The 21,571-nt window shown below is 41.7% G+C and overlaps 1 protein-coding gene and 1 pseudogene across 1 annotated transcript in view; both read left to right on the plus strand.

The window, feature by feature from the left end:
• The window catches only part of MCCC2 (methylcrotonyl-CoA carboxylase subunit 2), a 73,465-nt gene that overhangs the window by 7,940 nt on the left and 43,954 nt on the right, over positions 1-21,571 (plus strand). Inside the window, exons 2-6 of the mRNA XM_072826749.1 lie at positions 1,902-1,968; positions 8,486-8,570; positions 10,449-10,550; positions 16,839-16,966; positions 18,732-18,844. Of these exons, the coding sequence (XP_072682850.1) occupies positions 1,902-1,968; positions 8,486-8,570; positions 10,449-10,550; positions 16,839-16,966; positions 18,732-18,844 (495 nt within the window). The remainder of the gene's footprint in view (positions 1-1,901; positions 1,969-8,485; positions 8,571-10,448; positions 10,551-16,838; positions 16,967-18,731; positions 18,845-21,571) is intronic.
• On the plus strand, positions 15,880-16,799 carry LOC140632990 (ATP synthase subunit g, mitochondrial pseudogene; annotated as a pseudogene).

Raw genomic sequence — 21,571 nt, forward strand, 5'->3', positions numbered from 1 at the left:
GCTCCCTGCAGGGAGCCTGATGTGGGACTTGATCCTGGGACCCCAGGATCATGACCTGAGCTGAAGGCAGACGGTCAACCACTGAGCCACCCAGGCGTCCCTCTCAGGGAAATTTTAAAGTGCCTAATGCCCAGGCCATATGTGTGAATGATGACATCAGAATCTCTGAGGGTTTATTTTTATTTTTCGAAGCTTCCCAGTGATTCCAGTGTCCAGACAAGGTTGGGAAACAATGTTCTAGGCAGATTCTGGAGTTTACTCCTGGCAGGCTATCTGCCCTCAGACAGGGCTTGGGCCTGGAAGAGAAGTGATCACAGGGTGAGTAGACAGGGCTTTTTTTTTTTTTTTTTTTTTTAAGATTTATTTATTTATGAGAGAGAGAGAGGCAGAGAAACAGCAGGAGGGAGAAGCAGGCTCCATGCCGGGAGCCCAATGTGGGACTCTATCCCGGGACTCCAGGATCATGGCCTGGGCTAAAGGGAGGCGCTAAACCGCTGAGCCACCCAGGGATTCCCAGTAGACTGGAACTGTTCAGGGGTTGGGACTTCCCTACTTAAGGGCAAAGATTCTTTCCCTTACAATATGCTGCTTCTCTCTTTTGTTTTCTGGATTTTGCAGAGCAAGAGAATGTAGCATAAACTTTGACCTTGGGAGCTCTTAGAGCTGTAGGAAATAAATAATAGAGCTCTACTATGCAGACTGTAAATTCATGTAATTTTGAACAGCTGGGGGACACCTGATTGGGTCAGCGGTTGAGCGTCTGCCTTTGGCTCAGGTCATGATCCTGGGGTCCTGGGATTGAGTCCCACATCTGGTTCCCCGCAGGGAGCCTGCCTGTGCCTCTGCCTTTCTGTGTCTCTCATAAATAAGTAAATAAAATCTTTTTTAAAAATTTTATTTTGAACAGCTGGAAGGCTGCTTAGTATCACATCATGTAAAAGGAACTAAACCACCAGAGATGTGAAAGACATGGTGGGAAGCAAAATGTGTTAGTGGATTAAACTCTGAATATTCAAAAATAACTAGCTACTTGTTTTAAAAGAATGAGCTGATCAAACAAAATTTACAGAACGGTGATGTGTTAGGCCCTCTACCCTTTTTCCACCTCTCACAGTTTATATTTTCCTGTATATTACTCTAGAAAATTTTTATTTTTATTATTTTTTAAAAGATTTTATTTATTCATGAGAGAGAGAGAGAGAGGCAGAGGGAGAAGCAGGCTTCATGTAGGGAGCCTGATGGGGGACTTGATCCCAGGTCTCCAGGATCACGCCCTGGGCCAAAGGCAGGCGCTAAACCACTGAGCCACCCAGGGATCCCCTAGAAAATTTTTCAAGACATGCAAACATAGAATCTTGTTCCTTTTAAAACAAAATAGGATCTGTTGTTTTCTTTGGGCTCTGTTTTTTAAGTATAATTTGTCAGTGTTTGTGCATTGGTTAGAAACTCCCTCAGGGCAGTGATTGATGGGACACAAAAGGTAAGATGGCATTCTAACTCTCAAAGGGCTTATGTTCCTTAAAACAGGGAAACAGAAATCAATTAACTTCACTTGATGCTTACGGAAAAAAGATGCTAAAATGAATAGGAGTGACCAGAAATGGGGTTAGAGATGAGAGGGAACATGGTGTCTGATTCAAAGAGGGTAAGATTTGGATTCATGGACCAGAGAGGGAAGGTAGTGGTGAAGAGGAGCTTGGGCAGAAATGGAGAGGCGAGAATGCCTCTTTCCCATCCGATGGAGTGACACACGATGGAGGCCACATGGGTGGCAGGTGGCCCCACGTGAAGCCACATGGAGTTGGCACATGATGTTCTCATCAACTCTTACTATGACTGGAAAAGAAAAGATAATCGTTTTCTAATATTACTCTCCCTTTCTGTCTTTGTTTCTGTTTTAGGAGAACTATGAACAGATGAAAGCACTAGTAGATCAACTCCATGAACGAGCAGAGAAAATAAGATTAGGTAAGCACTCAGTTATTCTTCATTTTATGCTGTTAATGAAGATGCTCCTTGATAGTTACTGGTTTTAGGAAAAACTAGTAGCAGCAGGCTTTGACTCTGGATGTTGCCATTTTATTTTTTCCTCTTACTTGGCCAATTTTTCTGCCCCTATAGCATTGCCACTATCTGGGGAACAGTAAAATATCAGGTCCATCACTTTTTAAAGTATTGCTTCTTGCAGTTTTATTTCAGTGATAGCATCCATTGAAATTTTTGTTTCTCCTGAAGCACTGGAAATATTTTCTGTTCGTTGTTTTTATTCATCCTATATACTAATTTTGTCTGATTATGCATTTTTTGCTTTGTTATATAACTTGGAAATAATTCTTATATGGGTTTATTGCTAATGAGATAAGAACTTTGCGGTGTCATTATTTTCTGTTTTTTTAGTTATCATTTTATTTTATGTATTTTACATTTTTTAAAAAAGATTTTATTTGTTTATTCATGAGAGACACAGAGAGACAGAGGCAGAGACACAGGCAGAGGGAGAAGCAGGCTCCGTGCAGGGAGCCCGATGTGAGACTCAATCCTGGGGACTCCGGGATCACGCCCTGAGCCGAAGGCAGCGCTAAACCACCGAGCCACCTGGGCTTCCCAGCATTTGTTTTTATTTAAGTTCGATTTGCCAACATACAGTATAATACTCAGTGCTCATCTCGTGCCCTCCTCAGTGCCTATTACCCAGTTAACCCATCCTCCACCCCACCCCCCACCTCCTTCTGCAACCCTTTGTCTCCCAGAGTTAGGAGTCTCTCATGGTTTGTCTTCCTCTCTCATTCTTCCCCACTCAGTTCCCCTCCTTCCTTTATAGTCCCTTTCAGTATGTCTTATATTTCACATATGAATGAAACCATATGATGACTGTCCTTCTCCGACTGACTTCAATCAGCATAATACCCTCCAGTTCCATCCACGTTGAAGCAAATGGTGGATATTCATCGTTTCTAATGGCTGAGTAATATTCCATTGTATACATAGACCGCATCTTCTTTATCCATCATCTGTCGAAGGATGTCGTGGCTCCTTCCACAGTTTGGCTATTGTGGACATTGCTGCTATAAACATTGGGGTGCAGGTGTCCTGCTGTTTCACTGCATCTGTATCTTTGGGGTAAATACCCAGCAGTGCCATTGCTGGGCCGTAGGGTAGCTCTGTTTTTAACTTCTTGAGGAACCTCCACACAGTTTTCCAGAGTGGCTGCACCAGTTTGCATTCCCACCAACAGTGCAAGAGGGTTCCCTCTTTTCCATATTTTCTGTTTTTAAGTTGTGAACATAATAGACCTCCTTTTGCTTGGAAGAAATTGCATCATGTGGGGAATGTAAAATATTAATTTATAAACAAATACCACATTGAACTCTACAGTGCCATATTGGTCAATGTGACAGTTTACTTTAGAAGCGTAGGTGACTTTGGGCAGCCCCGGTGGCTCAGCGGTTTAGTGCCGCCTTCAGCCCGGGGTGTGATCCTGGAGACCCAGGATCGAGTCCCGCATCAAGCTCCCTGCATGGAGCCTGCTTCTCCCTCTGCCTGTGTCTCTGCCTCTCTCTCTCTCTCTGTGTTTCTCATGAATAAATAAATTAAAAAAAAAAAAAAAAAAGAAGCCTAGGTGACTTGAAACTGAAAGCCATTTCCAAAATAAGTTTCTTAATATATTATAAGTAGCTAACTTAGGAAGAGCTGTATGAATTTTATAGCCTTCATTTAAAAAGAGCTCTAGAGTGGGAGGATGGGGTAACTGGGTTATGGACATTAAGGAGAGCATGTATTTTAATGAGTACTGGGTCTTACATGAGACTGATGAATCTCTGACCTCTATCTCTGAAACCAGTAATACATTATATGTTAATTAGTTGCATTTAAATTTAAAAAATGAAACATGAAAAAAAGGAAAACTAAGTCACCTACCCACAGACCCTTCTTGATGATGCTTACCTCCTAATGCCTCATTCTCTTATGCTTTTTTCTTCAACACATTTATCACCACCTAATACTATATTGTATATTGACCTGCCTATTTCTTTTTTGCCAGCCTCCCCTTAGTGATAACATGCCCACAAGGAAAATAATTTTGCCTTGATTTCTCCTGGATTGTCCTTTTAGTTCTCAATGAGTGTAAAATAAATAAATGAGTAAGTGAGAAAAAAGAGTAAAAGAGTTCTTCCCAATGCTCTCAGAGATGACATCTGTTTTATATGTAAACCTGTGATTTAATAGTACTGTTGCCTTCTTAGGTATGATTTTATCACATTTAGAGGATACACTTCCAGGACCAGTCATTAGGGAATTAATTTAGAGAAATCTTGAGTTTCTCTTTAGCTTAAATAAAAATGTTATTTATATCATTTTTTTCTGTGAGGATTTTTTTTAATGATTTTTTATTTATTCATGAGATACACAGAGAGAGGGAGAGAGAGGCAGAGACACAGGCAGAGGGAGAAGCAGGCTCCACGCAGAGAGCCCGACACAGGACTCGATCCCAGGACTCCAGGATCATGCCCTGGGCCAAAGGCAGGTGCTAAAGCCATCCAGGGATCCCCCTTTCTGTGAGGATTTTGAGAGTGGAGGCAAGGTAATTATTTAATGGCAGATGGACAGAGAGCCCATCTACATAAAGTTGTCTATCCATTTGTGTAGTTTATTATTATTATTTTTTGTTTTTTTTCATTTGTGTAGTTTATTGGGGAAGAAATAAGATCAGTATTTTGGTCCTTTAGAATTTGAGAGTGAGCTAGACGCATTTGTTGCTCTAATAATAAAGCAACTTTGATCCACTTATTTAATCTTTCCTGTATATTTTAAGTAGTTCATTTGTAACTTGAGATTTAGGAGTGAATGTATGAATTATAGACATTACTCCAAACACACAATTTTGTCTTCTTTTGATGTAGTATATTAATCAGAATTAATTGAAAATATCCAAGAGTGGACACCCGGGTGGCTCAGTGGTTGAGCATCTGCCTTAGGCAGGTCGTGAACCTACAGTTGTGGGATGGAGTCCCACATGGGGCTCTCCACAGGGAGCCTGCTTCTCCCTCTGCCTGTGTCTCTGCCTCTCTCGGTGTCCCTCATGAATAAATAAATAAAATCTTAAAAAAAAAAAAAAGAAAAAAGATCCGAGAGGAAACACATTTGGAATATCTTGATCTCTGTCATTTTTACTATAGCAGTTTAGATTTTCACATTTCTTCTCAGGAAACTTTCATCTCCCTTTTTGTTCCTGTATGAGCAAGTAGAGTTGCAGGAGGAGTGTGGGTGGACATTTGTGTGGGTGGACAAAGGATTACGCCTTTTACTGTGTATTTCAATGATATCCAGACTGAATACATTGATTAACAGAAGTTAATCAAAGGGCTATTATGAAAGATTCAGAAGTGCCTAGTTCTTATAAAGCTGGGTGATAATTACTTTATCAATATAGAAAAACACAAATAGTTTTGGTGACTGAAACCGGGTCTTTTAATGCCCTAAAGATAAGGCTTGTGTAGTTTTTTGTTTTGTTTTGTTTTGTTTTTTAATTTTTATTTATTTATGATGGTCACAGAGAGAGAGAGAGAGAGAGAGAGAGAGAGAGTCAGAGACATAGGCAGAGGGAGAAGCAGGCTCCATGCACCGGGACCCTGACGTGGGATTCGATCCCGAGTCTCCAGGATCGCGCCCTGGGCCAAAGGCAGGCGCCAAACCGCTGCGCCACCCAGGGATCCCAGTTTTTTTTTTGTTTGTTTTTTTTGTTTTTTATGATAGTCACAGAGAGAGAGAGAGAGGCAGAGACACAGGCAGAGGGAGAAGCAGGCTCCATGCACCGGGAGCCCGATGTGGGATTCAATCCTGGATCTCCAGGATCGTGCCCTGGGCCAAAGGCAGGCGCCAAACCGCTGCGCCACCCAGGGATCCCCCTTTTTTTTTATTTTTTTAATTTATTTATGATAGTCACAGAGAGAGAGAGAGGCAGAGACACAGTTTTTTTTTTTTTTTTTAAGATTTTATTTATTTAATCATGAAAGACAGAGAGAGGCAGAGGCACAGGCAGAGGGAGAAGCAGGCTCCATGCAGGGAGCCCGACGCGGGACCCGATCCCGGTTCTCCAGGATCACGCCCTGGGCTGAAGGCAGCGCTAAAACGCTGAGCCACCTGGGCTGCCTGCTTGTGTAGTTTTTGAAGATATTTAATTTAATTTTTTCAAAGATTTTATTTATTTATTAGGGCGGGAGCATGAGTGGAGGGAAGGACAGAGGGAGAGGGGCAAGTAGACACCCCGCTGAGCAAGGAGCCTAACTCAGGGCTCGACCCCAGCACCCTGAGCCACTCAGGCACCCCCGAAGACATTTTAAAATGGAAGTTAACTCACTCTGTGCATGTAGTTCTAGCAATGCGTGTAGCACAGTTGAAGTGACATTTGTGCTGTGTTGCCAGAGGCAGGCAGATGTGTTGTGACTGTCCCCTGGTAACAGCAATGAAAAGATCCCATAAACTCCAAAATGCTTCCTGATTTCAGGGATGTTAAAATGTGAACAAAATGTATGTATTGGAATCAGTATAATATGCTGTAGGAGATTGAAGGAAACTGGTTTTCCTCCTGTCTCCAAGTCTGTGGGAATAGGGACGGTGTAGGGTCTTTAAGAAGAATCTTTGGAAAACGAATGTGCTGTGTCACACTATTATCGTGGCTGCCCACATACCCTAGGCTAGTTTAAAAGCCAGAGGAAGGAGCTTAATTCTATGATATGAGAATCTGTATCAAGGATGACCCTCTTTCTGATTTTTCCTAATAAAACTGGAATTCACTAGCTATTCCAAATTGCAAATTGGAACTCTAGGCAGAATTAAGGAAAAGTGATATTGTCTTAAGTTGTTGCAAAAGAATGTGTGTGTATCTTATCACCTCAGTGATATGCCACCCTCTCCTGCCACCCCTCCCCTCCTGTCCTCTTTGTAGGCATTTATGTCACCCAACTCCCCAAAAACCCGCACCAAGGCCTGGCTTTCCTTTCAGTGCCTTAGGTTCATTTTTTCTTTAAATATTATTATTTTTTTAAAGATTTTATTTATTTATTTATTCATGAGAGAGACAGAGAGAGACGCAGGCAGAGGGAGAAGCAGGCTCCCTGCTCATGGGGAGCCAGATGGGAGACTTGATCCTGGGAATCCGGGATCACTCCCTGAGCCAAAGGCAGATGCTCAACCACTGAGCCACCCAGGTGCCCCTTAAACAATATTGTGATTTGACCTCATTACACTCTTTTGGAAGTAAAGTTTTGCCTCCCAGAGTTATTTTCATTTTAAAAGAAGGTGAGATGTGTGATAGAATTTTCTTGGTAAGCTTAAGGCAGATATAGTCTTAGAACTATGCCATCTTTCTCTTCAGGAAAAAAAAAAAAAAAAAAAAAAAGATCCCCTGGATAGAGTAAAGAAGCCTGGTTTGAAAAGCAAGGTAATACTTGGGAGCTTGTTTTGAAAAAGACAAGAACTCGTTTTCTTTCCTAAAAAATAGAACCCCAAAGAAGTAGCTTTCTTAAATAGCCAAACACTTCATTAGCATGAGAGCACATTAAGATAAAATTCGTAGGCAGCAGTGAAACTGCACATACTGAGGGACTGTATGATCCTTCTGCTTCTGGTCTGATCCCTTGGCTTGCTGAGAGTGAGCTGTCCATATTCCTGAGCCAGTGAGCCAGCGGCCGTCCTTGTGGCCGGGTGGGCTTTGGTGTGCTGTGCACCTAGGCAGAGCCTCCCTGGTTACCCCGGCGGGCTCCTCACCTGCCCTCATGTCCTTGGTCTAGAACAACAGCAGGAAACCCCAAAGACCATCTGAGTGAAGATGCTAACACAAGTGGACTAAATTTTAGTTGATGTATTAGGTGTGCAACTGTCTCCCATTTGGAGACCGTGTGAAACGTGGGCCTCGTGCCTTTAGGCAAGTCCTGCGGTGCTTGTCGTGGAGGTCATTTCTAAAATAGTGCTTTTTGCCTGGTATACATGAAGGTTGGAATTTTTTAAATTTTGTAGTATGTAGCAGAGGCTAGGTATTTGTGATAGGTACTTAATAAATAACCACGAGGTGAGGAGGTATTTACAATGTGTTTACAACTTAGGAGTTGCAGAGAAGATAGTATGGTATTTAGGTAATCTATGCTATGACTTACTGTTATTTATTTACTTATTTATGTTACTACTTAAGTATTATGTTGTTTAAGTAATTTCCAATGAATTCAGAAAATGTATGAAATCAGAGATCAGTTGTTTTATTTATTTATTTTTGTTTTTTGTTTTGTTTTATTTTTTTAAATTCCCATTTGTGTATATCAGAAAATAAAGCTTGTAAGTTGAGTGGATCTGAAAATTAGCCATTTCTCAAAAGACACTTTGAAGTTTTAAAATCGTGCTCTATTTGGTACTGTTTTATGTTTTTCTGGCCTTAAATTAATTGGAGACCTTACATGATGTCAATCTAATCGAATCATGCTTTTTATCATAGGAGGCAGCCAGAAAGCCCGAGAACGCCACATATCAAGAGGAAAACTTTTAGCCAGAGAAAGAGTGGACAATCTCATAGACCCAGGGTTGGTAAAGCCCGAGTGCTTAACTCCGTGTTCTCTCGTCTGTGGTACTTGCTTAGACAGTTTTATAAATAAATGATTTTAAATTCTGGTTCTTTCCGTAAGATTTGACAGTAAATGTTTATTGAGAGGCTACTAAGTGTCAGGCACTGTGCTAGGTGCTAGTGATAGGTCAGTGAACAAAACGGACAAAGGTTCTTGCCTAGATGCAGTTTACATTGTAGCAGGAGGGGATGGAAAATAAATGATTATTGTGGTAAGTTACATAGTATAGTAGGTGATAAATGTCATGGGGAAAAAGCAAGAACAGAGTAAGGGAAAGATGAGGGTCAAGTGGTAGTTTTAAGTAAGTTGGTGAGGGTATAGGCCTCATTGAGCAGATGACATCTGAGTAACAATTTGAAGGAGTAATGAGAGAGAGAGCCCTGAAAATACTGGTGTAAGGGTGTTACAGACAGAAGGAATGGCCAGTGCAAGGCCCGGAGGTGGGACTGTGTGGGGTATGTTGATAGACTCGAGAACCCTGGGTGCCAGTGGGTTAGGGGTTGAAGGCACAAAGGGGAAAGTAGTAGGAGATAGGGTTCAATTCTGTAAGATCTTGTAGGTCAGTGTAAGAATTTCAGCTTTTATCTGGGAGAAGTGAGGAGACTCTGTGGGGTTTTAAACAGGAGACTATTATGATCTATCTGACATGAATTTGAAAAGAGTTATTGTAGCTGCTGTTTTGGGAGAATACTGTGGGCAGCAGGGGTGGAAGCACCAAGATGAGATTAGAGAGCACTGTGGCAGTGATTTAAAGAAGATACAGTGATGACTTGGATGAGGGTCATAGTAGTGGAGGTGATGAGAATGTTAGGGACTAGACATGTTGTCAAGACAGAGCTAACCCAACGGATTACCTGAAGGATTGGAATGGGAGGTGGAGAGTGCAGGTGGAGAAAAGGGAATGAGGACCCCAAAAGAATTTCTTACGACATGTACCCGTACTCCCAACCTGGAGACGGGCACTGTTAACACGAGGTTTATATCCTTCTAGAATATTCTTGTGTGTATAGGTGTTAGACACATTTTCTAAAAAGACTTATTTATTTGCGAGACAGCACGAGCTGGGCGGGTGGAGGTGGACTCCCTACTGAGCAGGGAGCCTGCTGTGGGGCCAGTCTCATGACCCTGAGATCATGACCTGAGCCAGAACTGAGTTGAAGCCAGGAGTCGGTTGCTTAACTGACTGAGCCACCCAGGTACCCCTTTTTTTTAGACACTTTTTTTTTAACTAGAGAAACAGAATCATACTAAATGTGATATTTTATAACACCTTTTTCCTCCTACTTGCTGGATCTTGGACATTTAAGTAAGTGAAAGGCAGAGTAATAAATTGGCAAAGAGCCTGGTCTTTGGGGTTAAATTGCTTATTAAAACCCAGCTTTGCCACTTACTAGTTGTGTGACTTTAGACAAGTGACTTAATTTCTGTGCTCTAGTTTCCTCATGCATCATTGGGGATCATGATAGGCTCCACCACAGGCGGTGGTTCTGAGGAACAGATGCGTCAGGTTTCTGGAGCTCCTAAAAGAGAGCCTGGCGTGGGGTAGGAGCTTCCGTGAGTGTTAGGTGCTGGTCTCTTTCCCTACTAATAAACACATTTGTACAACATCTTTTAAAAATAGGTACCTCGTGTTCTGTTGTATGGCTATAACATGTAAATCCTCAACATATTCACACTAGATTTTGGGTCAATATTCTTTTTTTTGTAGATTTTGTATGTGTACAGCATGCATGCTTGAAACATTGGCTCATCACTCTTTTCCATGTATAACTGTTTAAATATGCTTTTTTTTTTTTTAATGACTTTAATTCAAGCGATATCCTTTCTTCCCTTCAGGTCTCCGTTTCTGGAATTATCTCAGTTTGCAGGTTACAAGTTATATGTTAATGAGGAGGTCCCTGCTGGTAGCATTATTACAGGCATTGGGAGAGTATCAGGGTGAGTATTCTACTTCAACTCGATAATGCACGTCACGGCTTTGCGTATGAATGTGCAAGTTTTCTGCTGTTTGTATTTTGTAGGACTAAGGCTTTCTACCCTGACGTGTATTAGATTGACCTGTGGAGCTTTAGAGACAAAGATTGAAGGAGGGAAAGAAAACCCAGCACAGGTCCTGGGTCTTGAATCCCAGCCTTCTTCCTTAATCAGAATCTTCAGGTGTGGGCTTGGCTTCTATCATTTTTCAAGGATCTCTTGCATATCTAGGGTGAAAAACCAGTGTCATAGAGAAGTTGTTCTTCAAGTGTGGCTCCCCAGGTAGCATTGGCATCACCTTAGAACTTGTTAGAAACATAGATTATGGTGAACTAGAAGTTTCTGGAAATAACTTTGCTGATGTTTGCTCTATCTCATTAAAGAGAGACCCCCCTCCAAAGAAAATTTTGTCCTATTTACCGAGCACAGGATACCGAGGGGGATAAAGGAGTTCGCCCACGGTACATGCGCCCAGAAACGCAAAATCGCAGCCTGGGTGGCTCAGTGGTTTAGCGCCGCCTTCAACCCAGGGCGTGATCCTGTGGAGACCCGGGATCGAGTCCCAAGTCGGGCTCCCTGCATGGAGCCTGCTTTTCCCTCTGCCTGTTTCTCTGCCCCTCTCTCTGTGTTGTCTCTCATGAATAAATACATAAAATCTTTGGAAAAAAAAAAAAAGAAACATAGATTACTAGGTCTTCTCATGAAGTTACCAAATTAGGGGCATGTAAGTGGCACAGTTGGTTAAGTGCCCAAGTCTTGATCTTAGGTCTGGTCTCGATCTCAGGGTTGTGAGTTCAAGCCCTTCATTGGGCTCCATGCTGGGAATGGAGCCTAGTTAAAAAGAAGTAACTAGGGCAGCCCGGGGGGCTCAGCGATTTAGTGCCGCCTTTGGCCCAGGTTGTGATCCTAGAGTCCTGGGATTGAGTCCCACATCTGGCTCCCTACATCGAGCCTGCTTCTCCCTCTGCCTGTCTCTGCCTCTCTCTCTCTCTCTCTCTGTCTCTCATGAATAAATAAAATCTTAAAAAAAAAAAAAAAAAAAAAGTAACTAAACCAAATTTTGAGGGTGGAACCAAGCAATCAGTGCTTTTAATAAGCCCTCCAAGCTTCTCGAATGCTAACATTTGAGAACCACTGTAGACTTAGGAAATCTTGATTGCTAGAAGTTAAATTTACTCGTGTATATTTATGTACGGCCTGACATTTACCATCTCAGGATAGCACGGCAGGCATTGTAATAAACACTTCCCACTGGTTAGTTGTAACCATCACCGCAGCTCTGTGAGAATGGGTATTATTGTCATCATCACCATTAGGCAGGTAAGGAAGCCTGGTAAATGACTTAGCAAGGTAAATAACTTACCTGAGATCAAGCCACTGGTGGAGCTCAGCTTGGACCTCAGGTGGTTGGATCCTGAGCCTGCTAAAGTTATATTTTTGACACAGATGGTGGTTTATGGTGTGTGTTCCTCCACCTTCTTCCTATGATTGGTGCCTTCGGGGGAGGTACAGCTACAGCCACTGGCCATTGTAGCTTCTTCCTTCCTGTATCCCCAACACTCCTCCACAACTCTTTGCAAGCTATGATTTGCTTAATATTCACCCAGCGTGAAGACTTTTTTTTTTTCTTAGAGTCTTAGGGGATGCTTACAAATAAACCTTTAAAAAAAGAATAAACTTGGGAATCCCTGGGTGGCTCAGCCGTTTGGCGCCTGCCTTTGGCCCAGGGCGCGATCCTGGAGTCCTGGGATCGAGTCCCACATTGGGCTCCTGGCATGGAGCCTGCTTCTCCCTCCTCCTGTGTCTCTGCCTCTCTTTCTCTATCATAAATAAATAAATAAATCTTAAAAAAAATAAACAATGCAGCGCTAAACTAAATTCATAATCATGAAATAACTAAGTAAGTAGGGTAGGTACTGTGAATTCTATTCTCCAGTGATGATGATGGTCAACATGTTGGAACATGCCCTTCTACTTTTCCTGTGCATGTACTACTATTTCATTATTATTGATGCTTTTTGTGTTTTTCATGTTCATTTTTTTTTTCTTGGTGCCTTGTTCTCAGTTTATAAGGTTCTCAGTTTGGAAGGAAATTGAATTGCACTTAGGAATCGTATGAGTTCAGGAGTTATCAGCCTCAGTTAGAATCCTGGCTTCAGCATTTTGTAGCTGTTTCATTCACCTTTAGCAAATTCCTTGACCACTCACTACCTTGGTTTTCCCATCAGGAAAATATGATTCGTTATAAAATGAAACAGTCATAGTAGCTACCATTAGAGGGTTGTCCTGAAACAAGAGGAAGAAACGAGGAAACGAAGAGAAACACCTCTGTCCTTTAAGAGATTTACAATACAGTTGATACTCTTGCCACTGAGGGTAGACAGGCAGTTGTGGATAACAGAGTAGATAGAAGCTTTCTTCCTTGCAGCCTGGAAACTTCATAGAGCCAAAGCTATTTGGAAAGTCATTAAAAACTTTTATACCTTTATTGCTCTTTTTATATATTTTCCAGTAGTGTTAGGTATATTGATACAGGCTCCATGATCCACCCTTCCTTCCTTCCTTCCTTCCTTCCTTCCTTCCTTCCTTCCTTCCTTCCTTCCTTCCTTCCTTCCTTCCTTCCTTCCTTCCTTCCTAAGATTTTATTTATTTATTCATGAGAGACACACAGAGGAGAGAGAGGCAGAGACACAGGCAGAGGGAGAAACAGGCCCCATGCAGGGAGCCCGATGTGGAACTTGATCCCGGGACCCCAGGATCACACCCTGGGCCAAAGGCAGGCACTAAACTGCTGAGCCACCCACGGATCCCTTCCATGATCATTTCTTAATAGACCCCAAGAAATTTATTTTTATTTTTTATTTTTTTTAACATGTTTTTGTCTTTTTATTTATTTTTTTTAAAGATTTTATTTATTTATTTATGAGAGACATAGAGAGAGAGAGAGAGAGGCAGAGACACAGGCAGAGGGAGAAGCAGGCTCCATGCAGGGAGCCTGACATGGGACTCGATCCCGGGTCTCCAGGATCAGGCCCTGGTCCGAAGGCTGCGCTAAACCCTTGAGCCACCCGGGCTGCCCGACCTCAAGAAATTTAATGAGAAAACTTGTATAGAATTTATTTATAAACCATCTTAGTTTCATATTGAGCGTATGCATTTTTCCCACGAGACTCCTCTCCATTTTGGCCCAGGCCAAGGAAAGACTTCCCTTTTCCCTAGAAAAGGGGCTGTGCTAGTAGTGTTGGATATTATGACTGAAAAAGGTTCACTTATTTACTAGGTGTAAAGTCGCAGTTCATAATAGTTTAAATGGATCTTTTTTACGTAAATAGTGTGTTTGTATGTATCGTCACCACTCTTTCTCTGGCAAATGGTAGATGCTCAAACTAGTTTGAGGAAAACGAGGGATTTATTGACCCTTAACTGACAGGTGTGGGTATCGCTGGAACTTAGGAGTTCAAACAGTGTTGTCACAGACTGGTTTTTGGTTTTATTCCTAGATAAGCTTTTTAAACCCAGAGACAGAGCTAGCCATAGGCATTCCTGGTTTCTATTCCGGAGGATCAGTAGCTGAAGTAGGAGAGCTCGTATGGGGTTAGATTTGGGGTCCAAGCCCATTACTGAACCACAGGGTGGACTCTGGGTAGAAAGGCCTGGTTCTTGGATATACCTTTGAAGATAGGCTTTGGGGGTCAGTCCACATGAATTTGGTAAGAGGCAGTTTCTGAAAGAAAGTTTAGGGGATCCCTGGGTGGCGCAGCGGTTTGGTGCCTGCCTTTGGCCCAGGGCGCGATCCTGGAGACCTGGGATCGAATCCCACGTCGGGCTCTCGGTGCATGGAGCCTGCTTCTCCCTCTGCCTGTGTCTCTGCCTCTCTCTCTCTCTGTGTGTGTGACTATCATAAATAAATAAAAAAAATTATAAAAAAAAAAAAAAAAAGTTTAGTCCTGGGGCAGCCCGGGTGTGAGTTCCACGTCACACTCCCTGCATGGAGCCTGCTTCTGCCTCTGCCTGTGTCTCTGCCTCTCTCTCTCTCTATCATGAATAAATAAATAAAATCTTAAAAAAAAAAAAAAGAAAGTTTAGTTCTGTCACCAAAGTAGTAGATCCTGGGTAGGTAGAACCAATAGGTGTACAGTGCAGGTCTTTTTGTGGACTCATTTTATTTTTCACTCTGTAACATGTCTGTGACCTTTTCATAAACAAGTGGCTCCGTCTCTTACGGAAGGTCACATGTCTAGCAAGTGGCAGAGCCAGAATTTCACCACAGCTTTTCTGACTCCATAGGTCCTTTCTGGTATCAGAGCTTGGTGAGCTTTTGCAGGGCCCCACCCCCAGGGCGGGAGAGCGTGAATATGCTCTGGGGGTATGAGATGATAGCCTTAGCAACCACTGTAAGCTTAAATTCCCTTTGAAGTCTAGTTTGTTTACTAAAGTCATGAAGAATTGGCATTCCACTTTAAAATATTAACTATAATGTGGATAAATGCTTTATAGTGGTTAACATTGGTGCTCTAATTGGCCACACACCCTGTGAGGGGAGCACAGTGCTACCTCAGGCCACTATTCAGCCACTCTTCCCTACTTTCTTTGCAAACAGGGATTCAATGACTTGATTTTTACAATTAAAAATAATATAAAGTGAGAGTTTTAAAAATAACCATAAATAGGGGTACCTGACTGGCTCAGTTGGTCGAGCATACGACTCTTGATCTCGGGGTTGTAAGTTTGAGCCCCATGTTGGGTGTAGAGATTGCTTAAAAATAAAATCTTAAAAAATAATAATAATATTGTAAACATAAAGAAGATTAAGTTTTATAAAGAACACACTGTTCACCCAAGTTTCCAGGCAGCCCCCTGACCTTCCCGTCTCCTGGCAATGGTAAGCAGTTTCCCTTACAGGTGGTCTGCGTTCACCATTCTGCTCTTTATGTGGTGTTTGTGGGTGTAACACTCAACCAACTGGTCTTGGTGAGAAAGTACCATTGATGATGCATTATAGTATATGTTTTCAATACACTCTTCTTATAGTTTTCTTTTATTGCTACTTTAAGCAAGATACTGTATTTTAAACATCTTTTAGTTTTATAGAAAAGCATGTGGTAGTAGCATTGAAAAACTTTTGAAAATGTAAAAAAAATAAATTCCTTTGGTGTGTCAACTTTCATTTTTGCAAAATAACCTTCCTACAAGGAAATTTAGTGGTTTACTATGATGGATTTTCTCACTCTTGAGACTTGGATTTTTTTTTTTTTTTTTTTTTGTATCATTATCTTACTGTAAAAGAACCTTTATGAACTGTGGCTGAGGTTGTTAGTTTTTCACAGCTAATACAGCACTGATGACTGTTTACTTTTTAGAGATTATTTGAGAGAGAGCAAGCACACAAGCAAGGGGAGGGGCAAAGAGGGAGAAACAAACTCCCTGCTGAGCAGGAAACCTGACCCAGGGCTCAATCCCAGGACCCCAAGATCCTGACTTGAGTCAAAGGCAGATGCTTAATGGAGAGAGCCACTCAGGCACCCCCAGGACTGATGACTTTTTAAAAATCAAGTGTGAGTTTGTAAAGTTGTTCATAGTGATCATTTTTTATTACATAAGTGAGTGTGTGAACTGTGATTAAAGCTTGTTTTTGTATCATGAGATTGTCTGCTAATGATTGTCATTGGTGGAATGTACTAGAAGTTGAATGTTGTATTGGGGTGTCTTGTAATGAGATGTAATTGGCCTTTAGACTTTGAAAAAGGTCTGGGGTGACAGAACTTCCATCCTGGAACCATGGCCCAGTTCGTCCGTAACCTCGCTGAGAAGGCTCTGACACTGGTGAATGCTGCTGTCACTTACTTGAAGCCTCGATCGGCCACATTTGGGCACTATGCCAGGGTTGAGCTGGTTCTTCCAACCCCTGCTGAGATCCCTACAGCTATTTCAAGCTACAGCTTGAAAAAAATAGTCAAGAGTGCTCAAACTGGTAGCTTCAAACAGTTCACAGGGAAGCTCTGCTGAATGATTTGGTGGCCACCGAGGTGTGGATGTGGTTTTATGTCGGCGAGATCATAGGCAAGTGTGGCATCATTGTCTGTAATGTTTGAAGACCAATCTTTAACATCTCTATATGGCTTATTATTTGAGTGTTTTGGACCATGTGTGATCAGACTGATATTTGAATAAAATAAGATAATGTATTAAAAAAATAAGTAAACTTTGAAGAAGTCTCTCCTATTCTCTTCCTAATCAAATTCTACCTTTCAGAGTGGAATGCATGATTATTGCCAATGATGCCACCATCAAAGGAGGTACCTATTACCCAGTGACTGTGAAGAAACATTTACGGGCGCAAGAAATTGCAATGCAAAACAGGCTCCCCTGCATCTACTTGGGCAAGTCACAATAGTTATAAAATGAACTATTTTTAGCTGGTAAAATACAATACTGTTTAGAAGGTTATATATGATATCAGCAATGGGTATTTTTTAAAAACTGTTGATTTATTCCATAATTACAAAAGAAATAATTGTTCTTTGAGAACTAGTCCTAGTAAGCGGGGGCTGCGTCCTGAACTCCTCTGTCATCTGTGAGACCCAGCAGAAAACGTTTAAAATGAAGGGGCGCCTTATATAAACAAAACCAAGGGGCAGAGAAGAGCTCTGGGACAGAATCAGGGGGCAGCTCCTACCTGGAGCCAAAGGGCATCTTCTCTGTGGGGCTCTCTCACCTGACCCTGAGCTGCCACTGCCACCCTGGGGCTCACAGATGGGTGCTACTCTGGCCTCAGGCCCTGGCCTCCATCTACCTGCTGCTCAGCACACAGGGTGAGGAAAAGATCTCACCACCATGTTGCCAAATAGAACCCATAATAACATCACAGGAATAACCTCTGACAGTATTTTCATGTATGCCAGTTTTTTCTTTACATGTGTGTGGATTTTTTCCTTCTATGTATTTTGTTTTTGTCTTAACCTTAAGGAGTTCAAACTATGAAAAAAATAATAGCTAATATTTATGTATCTCTTGAGTGCTAGGTACTTTGTTAAATACTTGAATAATTTCAGCAAATGCAGTTTAAAGAAATTAAATTTTTAATGAAAATAAATTTATATTTGAAATTAAAAATACATTTAAGTCTAAGAGTATTTCAAAAGCAACATAAAAGCAAGGCAGTTTAAAACTGATACCGCCTGGATATTGGATATTGGTTTAGGTTGATGAAATGCCAGCATGTGTATATTATTCATTTGTGTGGGTATTTAAACAGTCCTGACGTAGAGATTTTTTTTTCCTGCAAAAGTGTATTTACCTGGTTGACTCACAATGTGAATTCTTTTTGTACGTGTAGAAAACAGCAAATGAGGCCCTACTGCTTACAGGTGCTGGGCCAAACTCCATAGGGGATGTTGTCTCTGTCTTGGGTAAAAGCTTGAATGAATTGGAGACAGCATGTCATGTATTAAATAACAATGAAGGTCTTAGTGTACGTAGGCAAGAGTAGTAGGCATTGGAACTAGCTAAGTTTTCGTAGCATTGCTATGTGCACTCACTCTGGGCTGAACTAGGTGTTTTACATACATTATTTCATGTCATCCCAGGAACAGCTCCCTGGGAGAGCTAGTTTTGTCACTGTCATTTCACAGGTGAGGAAAGCGAGGCATAGGATGGCTAGGAAACATGCCAGTAATCATACAGCTATGAAGTCATCATGCTCTGTTCCAAATTTAGCAGACGCTCTTATCCCCCTCTCCGCTCTGCAGTAAAAACAGTCCCATGGCCAGTTATATGATAAATTTTCCCATGAATTCCGTAGGTATTTTTGTAGTGGTTTAAGAGAGGGAAAGTCACTTTTTTAGCTGAACTGGTTAAGAATATATGGTGTTTCTGAGGCTTGCACCCTCAAAGGAGAGAGTGTCCTAAACCTTTCAAGTGGAATTTTGCACAGGGAGGAGAGCCTAACAGATTTGGGGAAAACAGAGAAGTTTTTGGCTGTGTTGGAGAACTGAAGAAAGTTGCTGTAATAGCTTAGAATGGTGGGGCATATTTTTGGTGAATGTGATTAAGAACTGTTGTTGTCATTGACACATGTCTCTCTATGTATAGGGTATTTTGTTCACTCAGAGATGTACTTACTTCTGTCATTTCCCTTGTCTTCAGTTGATTCTGGAGGAGCAAACTTACCTTTCCAAGCAGATATATTTCCAGATCGAGATCACTTTGGCCGTATATTCTATAACCAGGCGATTATGTCTTCTCAAAATATTGCACAGGTAACTTATCATTAATGTACTGCTTTTTGTTCTAAATGCTTTTGCTAACTATGTTTGCTGAGATGACTTAAAACAGAACTTAATTATGGGCACACTTTTATACTGTCATAAAGGCTGTTCACCATAGGAAAAGAAGTTTTCAAAAGAAAGGGCACTGAGTAATTGCTTTTTTAGGATTATGCTCTGAGACACTCTAGTGCCTATATGAGGAGATAGGTGCAAGGAAGATTGCTGTAGCATTGACACAGCAAAAGTTAACAAACAATCTAAGTGGCCAGTATTGGGAGGTGAGTAATACAATTTTTAGCCGTTAAAATGAATGATGTAGAATTGCATGCATCAACATAAGTCTCAGAAAATAAATAAAAATAGAATACATAGTCACTTGCTTTGTATGTAGACAGTCACTGCCTGTCTCTCTCTGATTCTCTTTTATTTTATTTTATTTTATTTATTTATTCATGAGAGACCTAGAGAGAGAGAAAGGCAGAGACACAGGCAGAGGGAGAAGCAGGCTCCATTCAGGGAGCCCGACCTGGGACTCGATCCCAGGTCTCCAGGATCCCGCCCTGGGCCGAAGGTGGCACTAAACCGCTGAGCCACCAGGGCTGCCCTCTCTCTCATTCTCTATGTATGTCTTTCATGAATAAATAAATAAAATCTTAAAAAAATTTCTTTTTTAATAAATAAATAGAAACTTCACCTGTGCTCACTTTTGCACAGAGGGTCCTTCCATTACCTGATATGAGATTCTTACCGTGATCTTTAGAGAGGAAACCAGCCTATTTAATCTGGTATTATAACTTGTATAGTTGTATGGTCCTTGTGTTAGTTTCCTAGGGCTGCCATAACAAATTGCCACAAACTGAGGGGCTGAAAATAACAATTTATTCTCAAGTTTAGGAGGTTGGAAGTCTGAAATCAAGGAGGCATCTGTGCTGGGCTCTTTCAGAAGACTTTAGGGCAGGGGATCCCTGGGTGGCACAGCGGTTTGGCGCCTGCCTTTGGCCCAGGGCGCGATCCTGGAGACCCGGGATCGAATCGCACGTCGGGCTCCCGGTGCATGGAGCCTGCTTCTCCCTCTGCCTGTGTCTCTGCCTCTCTCTCCATGTCTATCATAAATAAATAAATCTTTAAAAAAAAAAAAAAAAAAAAAAAAGAAGGCTTTAGGGCAGATTGTGTTCCTTGCCTCTGCCAGTTTCTTTTCTGGTGTTCCAGGTGTTTCTTTGGCTTGTGACTCTGTGGCTCTGATCTCTCTTATAAGGACACTTGTCATTGGATTTCAGGCCCACCCATAGAATCCAGAATGATCTTATCTCAAGATCCTTACCTTTATTACATCCTCAAAGACTCTTCTTCCAAATAAGGTCATAATCAAAGGTTCTAGGGATTCAGGTGTGGACATATTTTTGAGAGGCCATCATTCAATCCACTATAGACCAGCCACCCTGCATGCTTATTCTTTGCCCTGTCTTTCCACTTGTGTAGCTTGTAAACGGCCTACTGTAAACCAAGCACTTTTTTGGTAAATAAAACCAGGTAGGATTTCTGCTCCCGTGGAAGCTACAGCTTAAAGTGCTTTAAAAAAAAAAAAGGCTTTTTAAAATGAAAATGTTCATATATTTTTGAATAAGCAGTACCTGACCTGCCTATGATAAAAAAAAAAATTTAAAAATGTCTAAAGGGCATTTGAATGCTTTCCCTTTTCCTGTTTTATTTTTGTTTTTTTTTCTTTTCTTTTCTTTTTAAGATTTATTTACTTGACAGAAAGTGAGAGTGAGAGCATGAGTGGGGGAAGAGGCAGGTGGAGATACTCCTAGGACCTCAGGATCATGACCTGAGCTGAAGGCAGTCGCTCAACCACTGAGATACCTAGCGCCTCTTAGGTTTTTTTTTTTTTTTTTTTTTTTTAAAGATTTTTACTTATTCATTCATGAGAGACAGAGAGAGAGAGAGAGAGGCAGAGACACAGGCAGAGGGAGAGGCAGGCTCCATGCAGGGAGCCCGACATGGGACTTGATCCTGGGACTCCAGGATCACGCTCTGGGCCAAAGGCAGGCGCTAAACCGCTGAGCCACCCAGGGATCCCCTTAAACATTGTAATATCAGTATTTCTTTAGTTTAGCCACTTCTCTTATCATATCTTTTTTCTATTTCACTCTAGTAGGAAGTTTAGGGTAAAAGTTTACCTTCCTTATTCTGATGAACCTCTTGGAATTTGAGGAAAATTTCCAGTTGCTATTGTGAACTAGTCTCCATAGTGCCTGTTCTGATCTTTTCCTGAGTAGGTGACCTCTAACCCTCATGTCTGCACTGAAGCTCTTGCTTCTACTTCATTGAAGAAGTCAGGCTGTGTGTGAGCACTGTTGAACTACAACACTGTGGCTTTGCCTTCTTTTATCCCAGAAACAACTGTCCCTCTTCCTCTCCGAGCCTGAACTCGTCCTTTATGACCCTAATGCCAACCTCTCCTTTGTGCCTCATCATTTATCCCTTCTCTCTCACTTTTTTTTTTTTTTTAATTTTTATTTATTTATGATAGTCACAGAGAGAGAGAGGCAGAGACATAGGCAGAGGGAGAAGCAGGCTCCACGCACCGAGAGCCCGACGTGGGATTCGATCCCGGGTCTCCAGGATCGCGCCCTGGGCCAAAGGCAGGCGCCAAACCACTGCGCTACCCAGGGATCCCTTCTTTTTTTTTTTTTTTTTTTTTAATTTTTACCTTCT

The sequence above is a fragment of the Canis lupus genome, chromosome 5 (genome assembly GCF_048164855.1).
Source record: "Canis lupus baileyi chromosome 5, mCanLup2.hap1, whole genome shotgun sequence".
Taxonomy (NCBI): domain Eukaryota; kingdom Metazoa; phylum Chordata; class Mammalia; order Carnivora; family Canidae; genus Canis; species Canis lupus.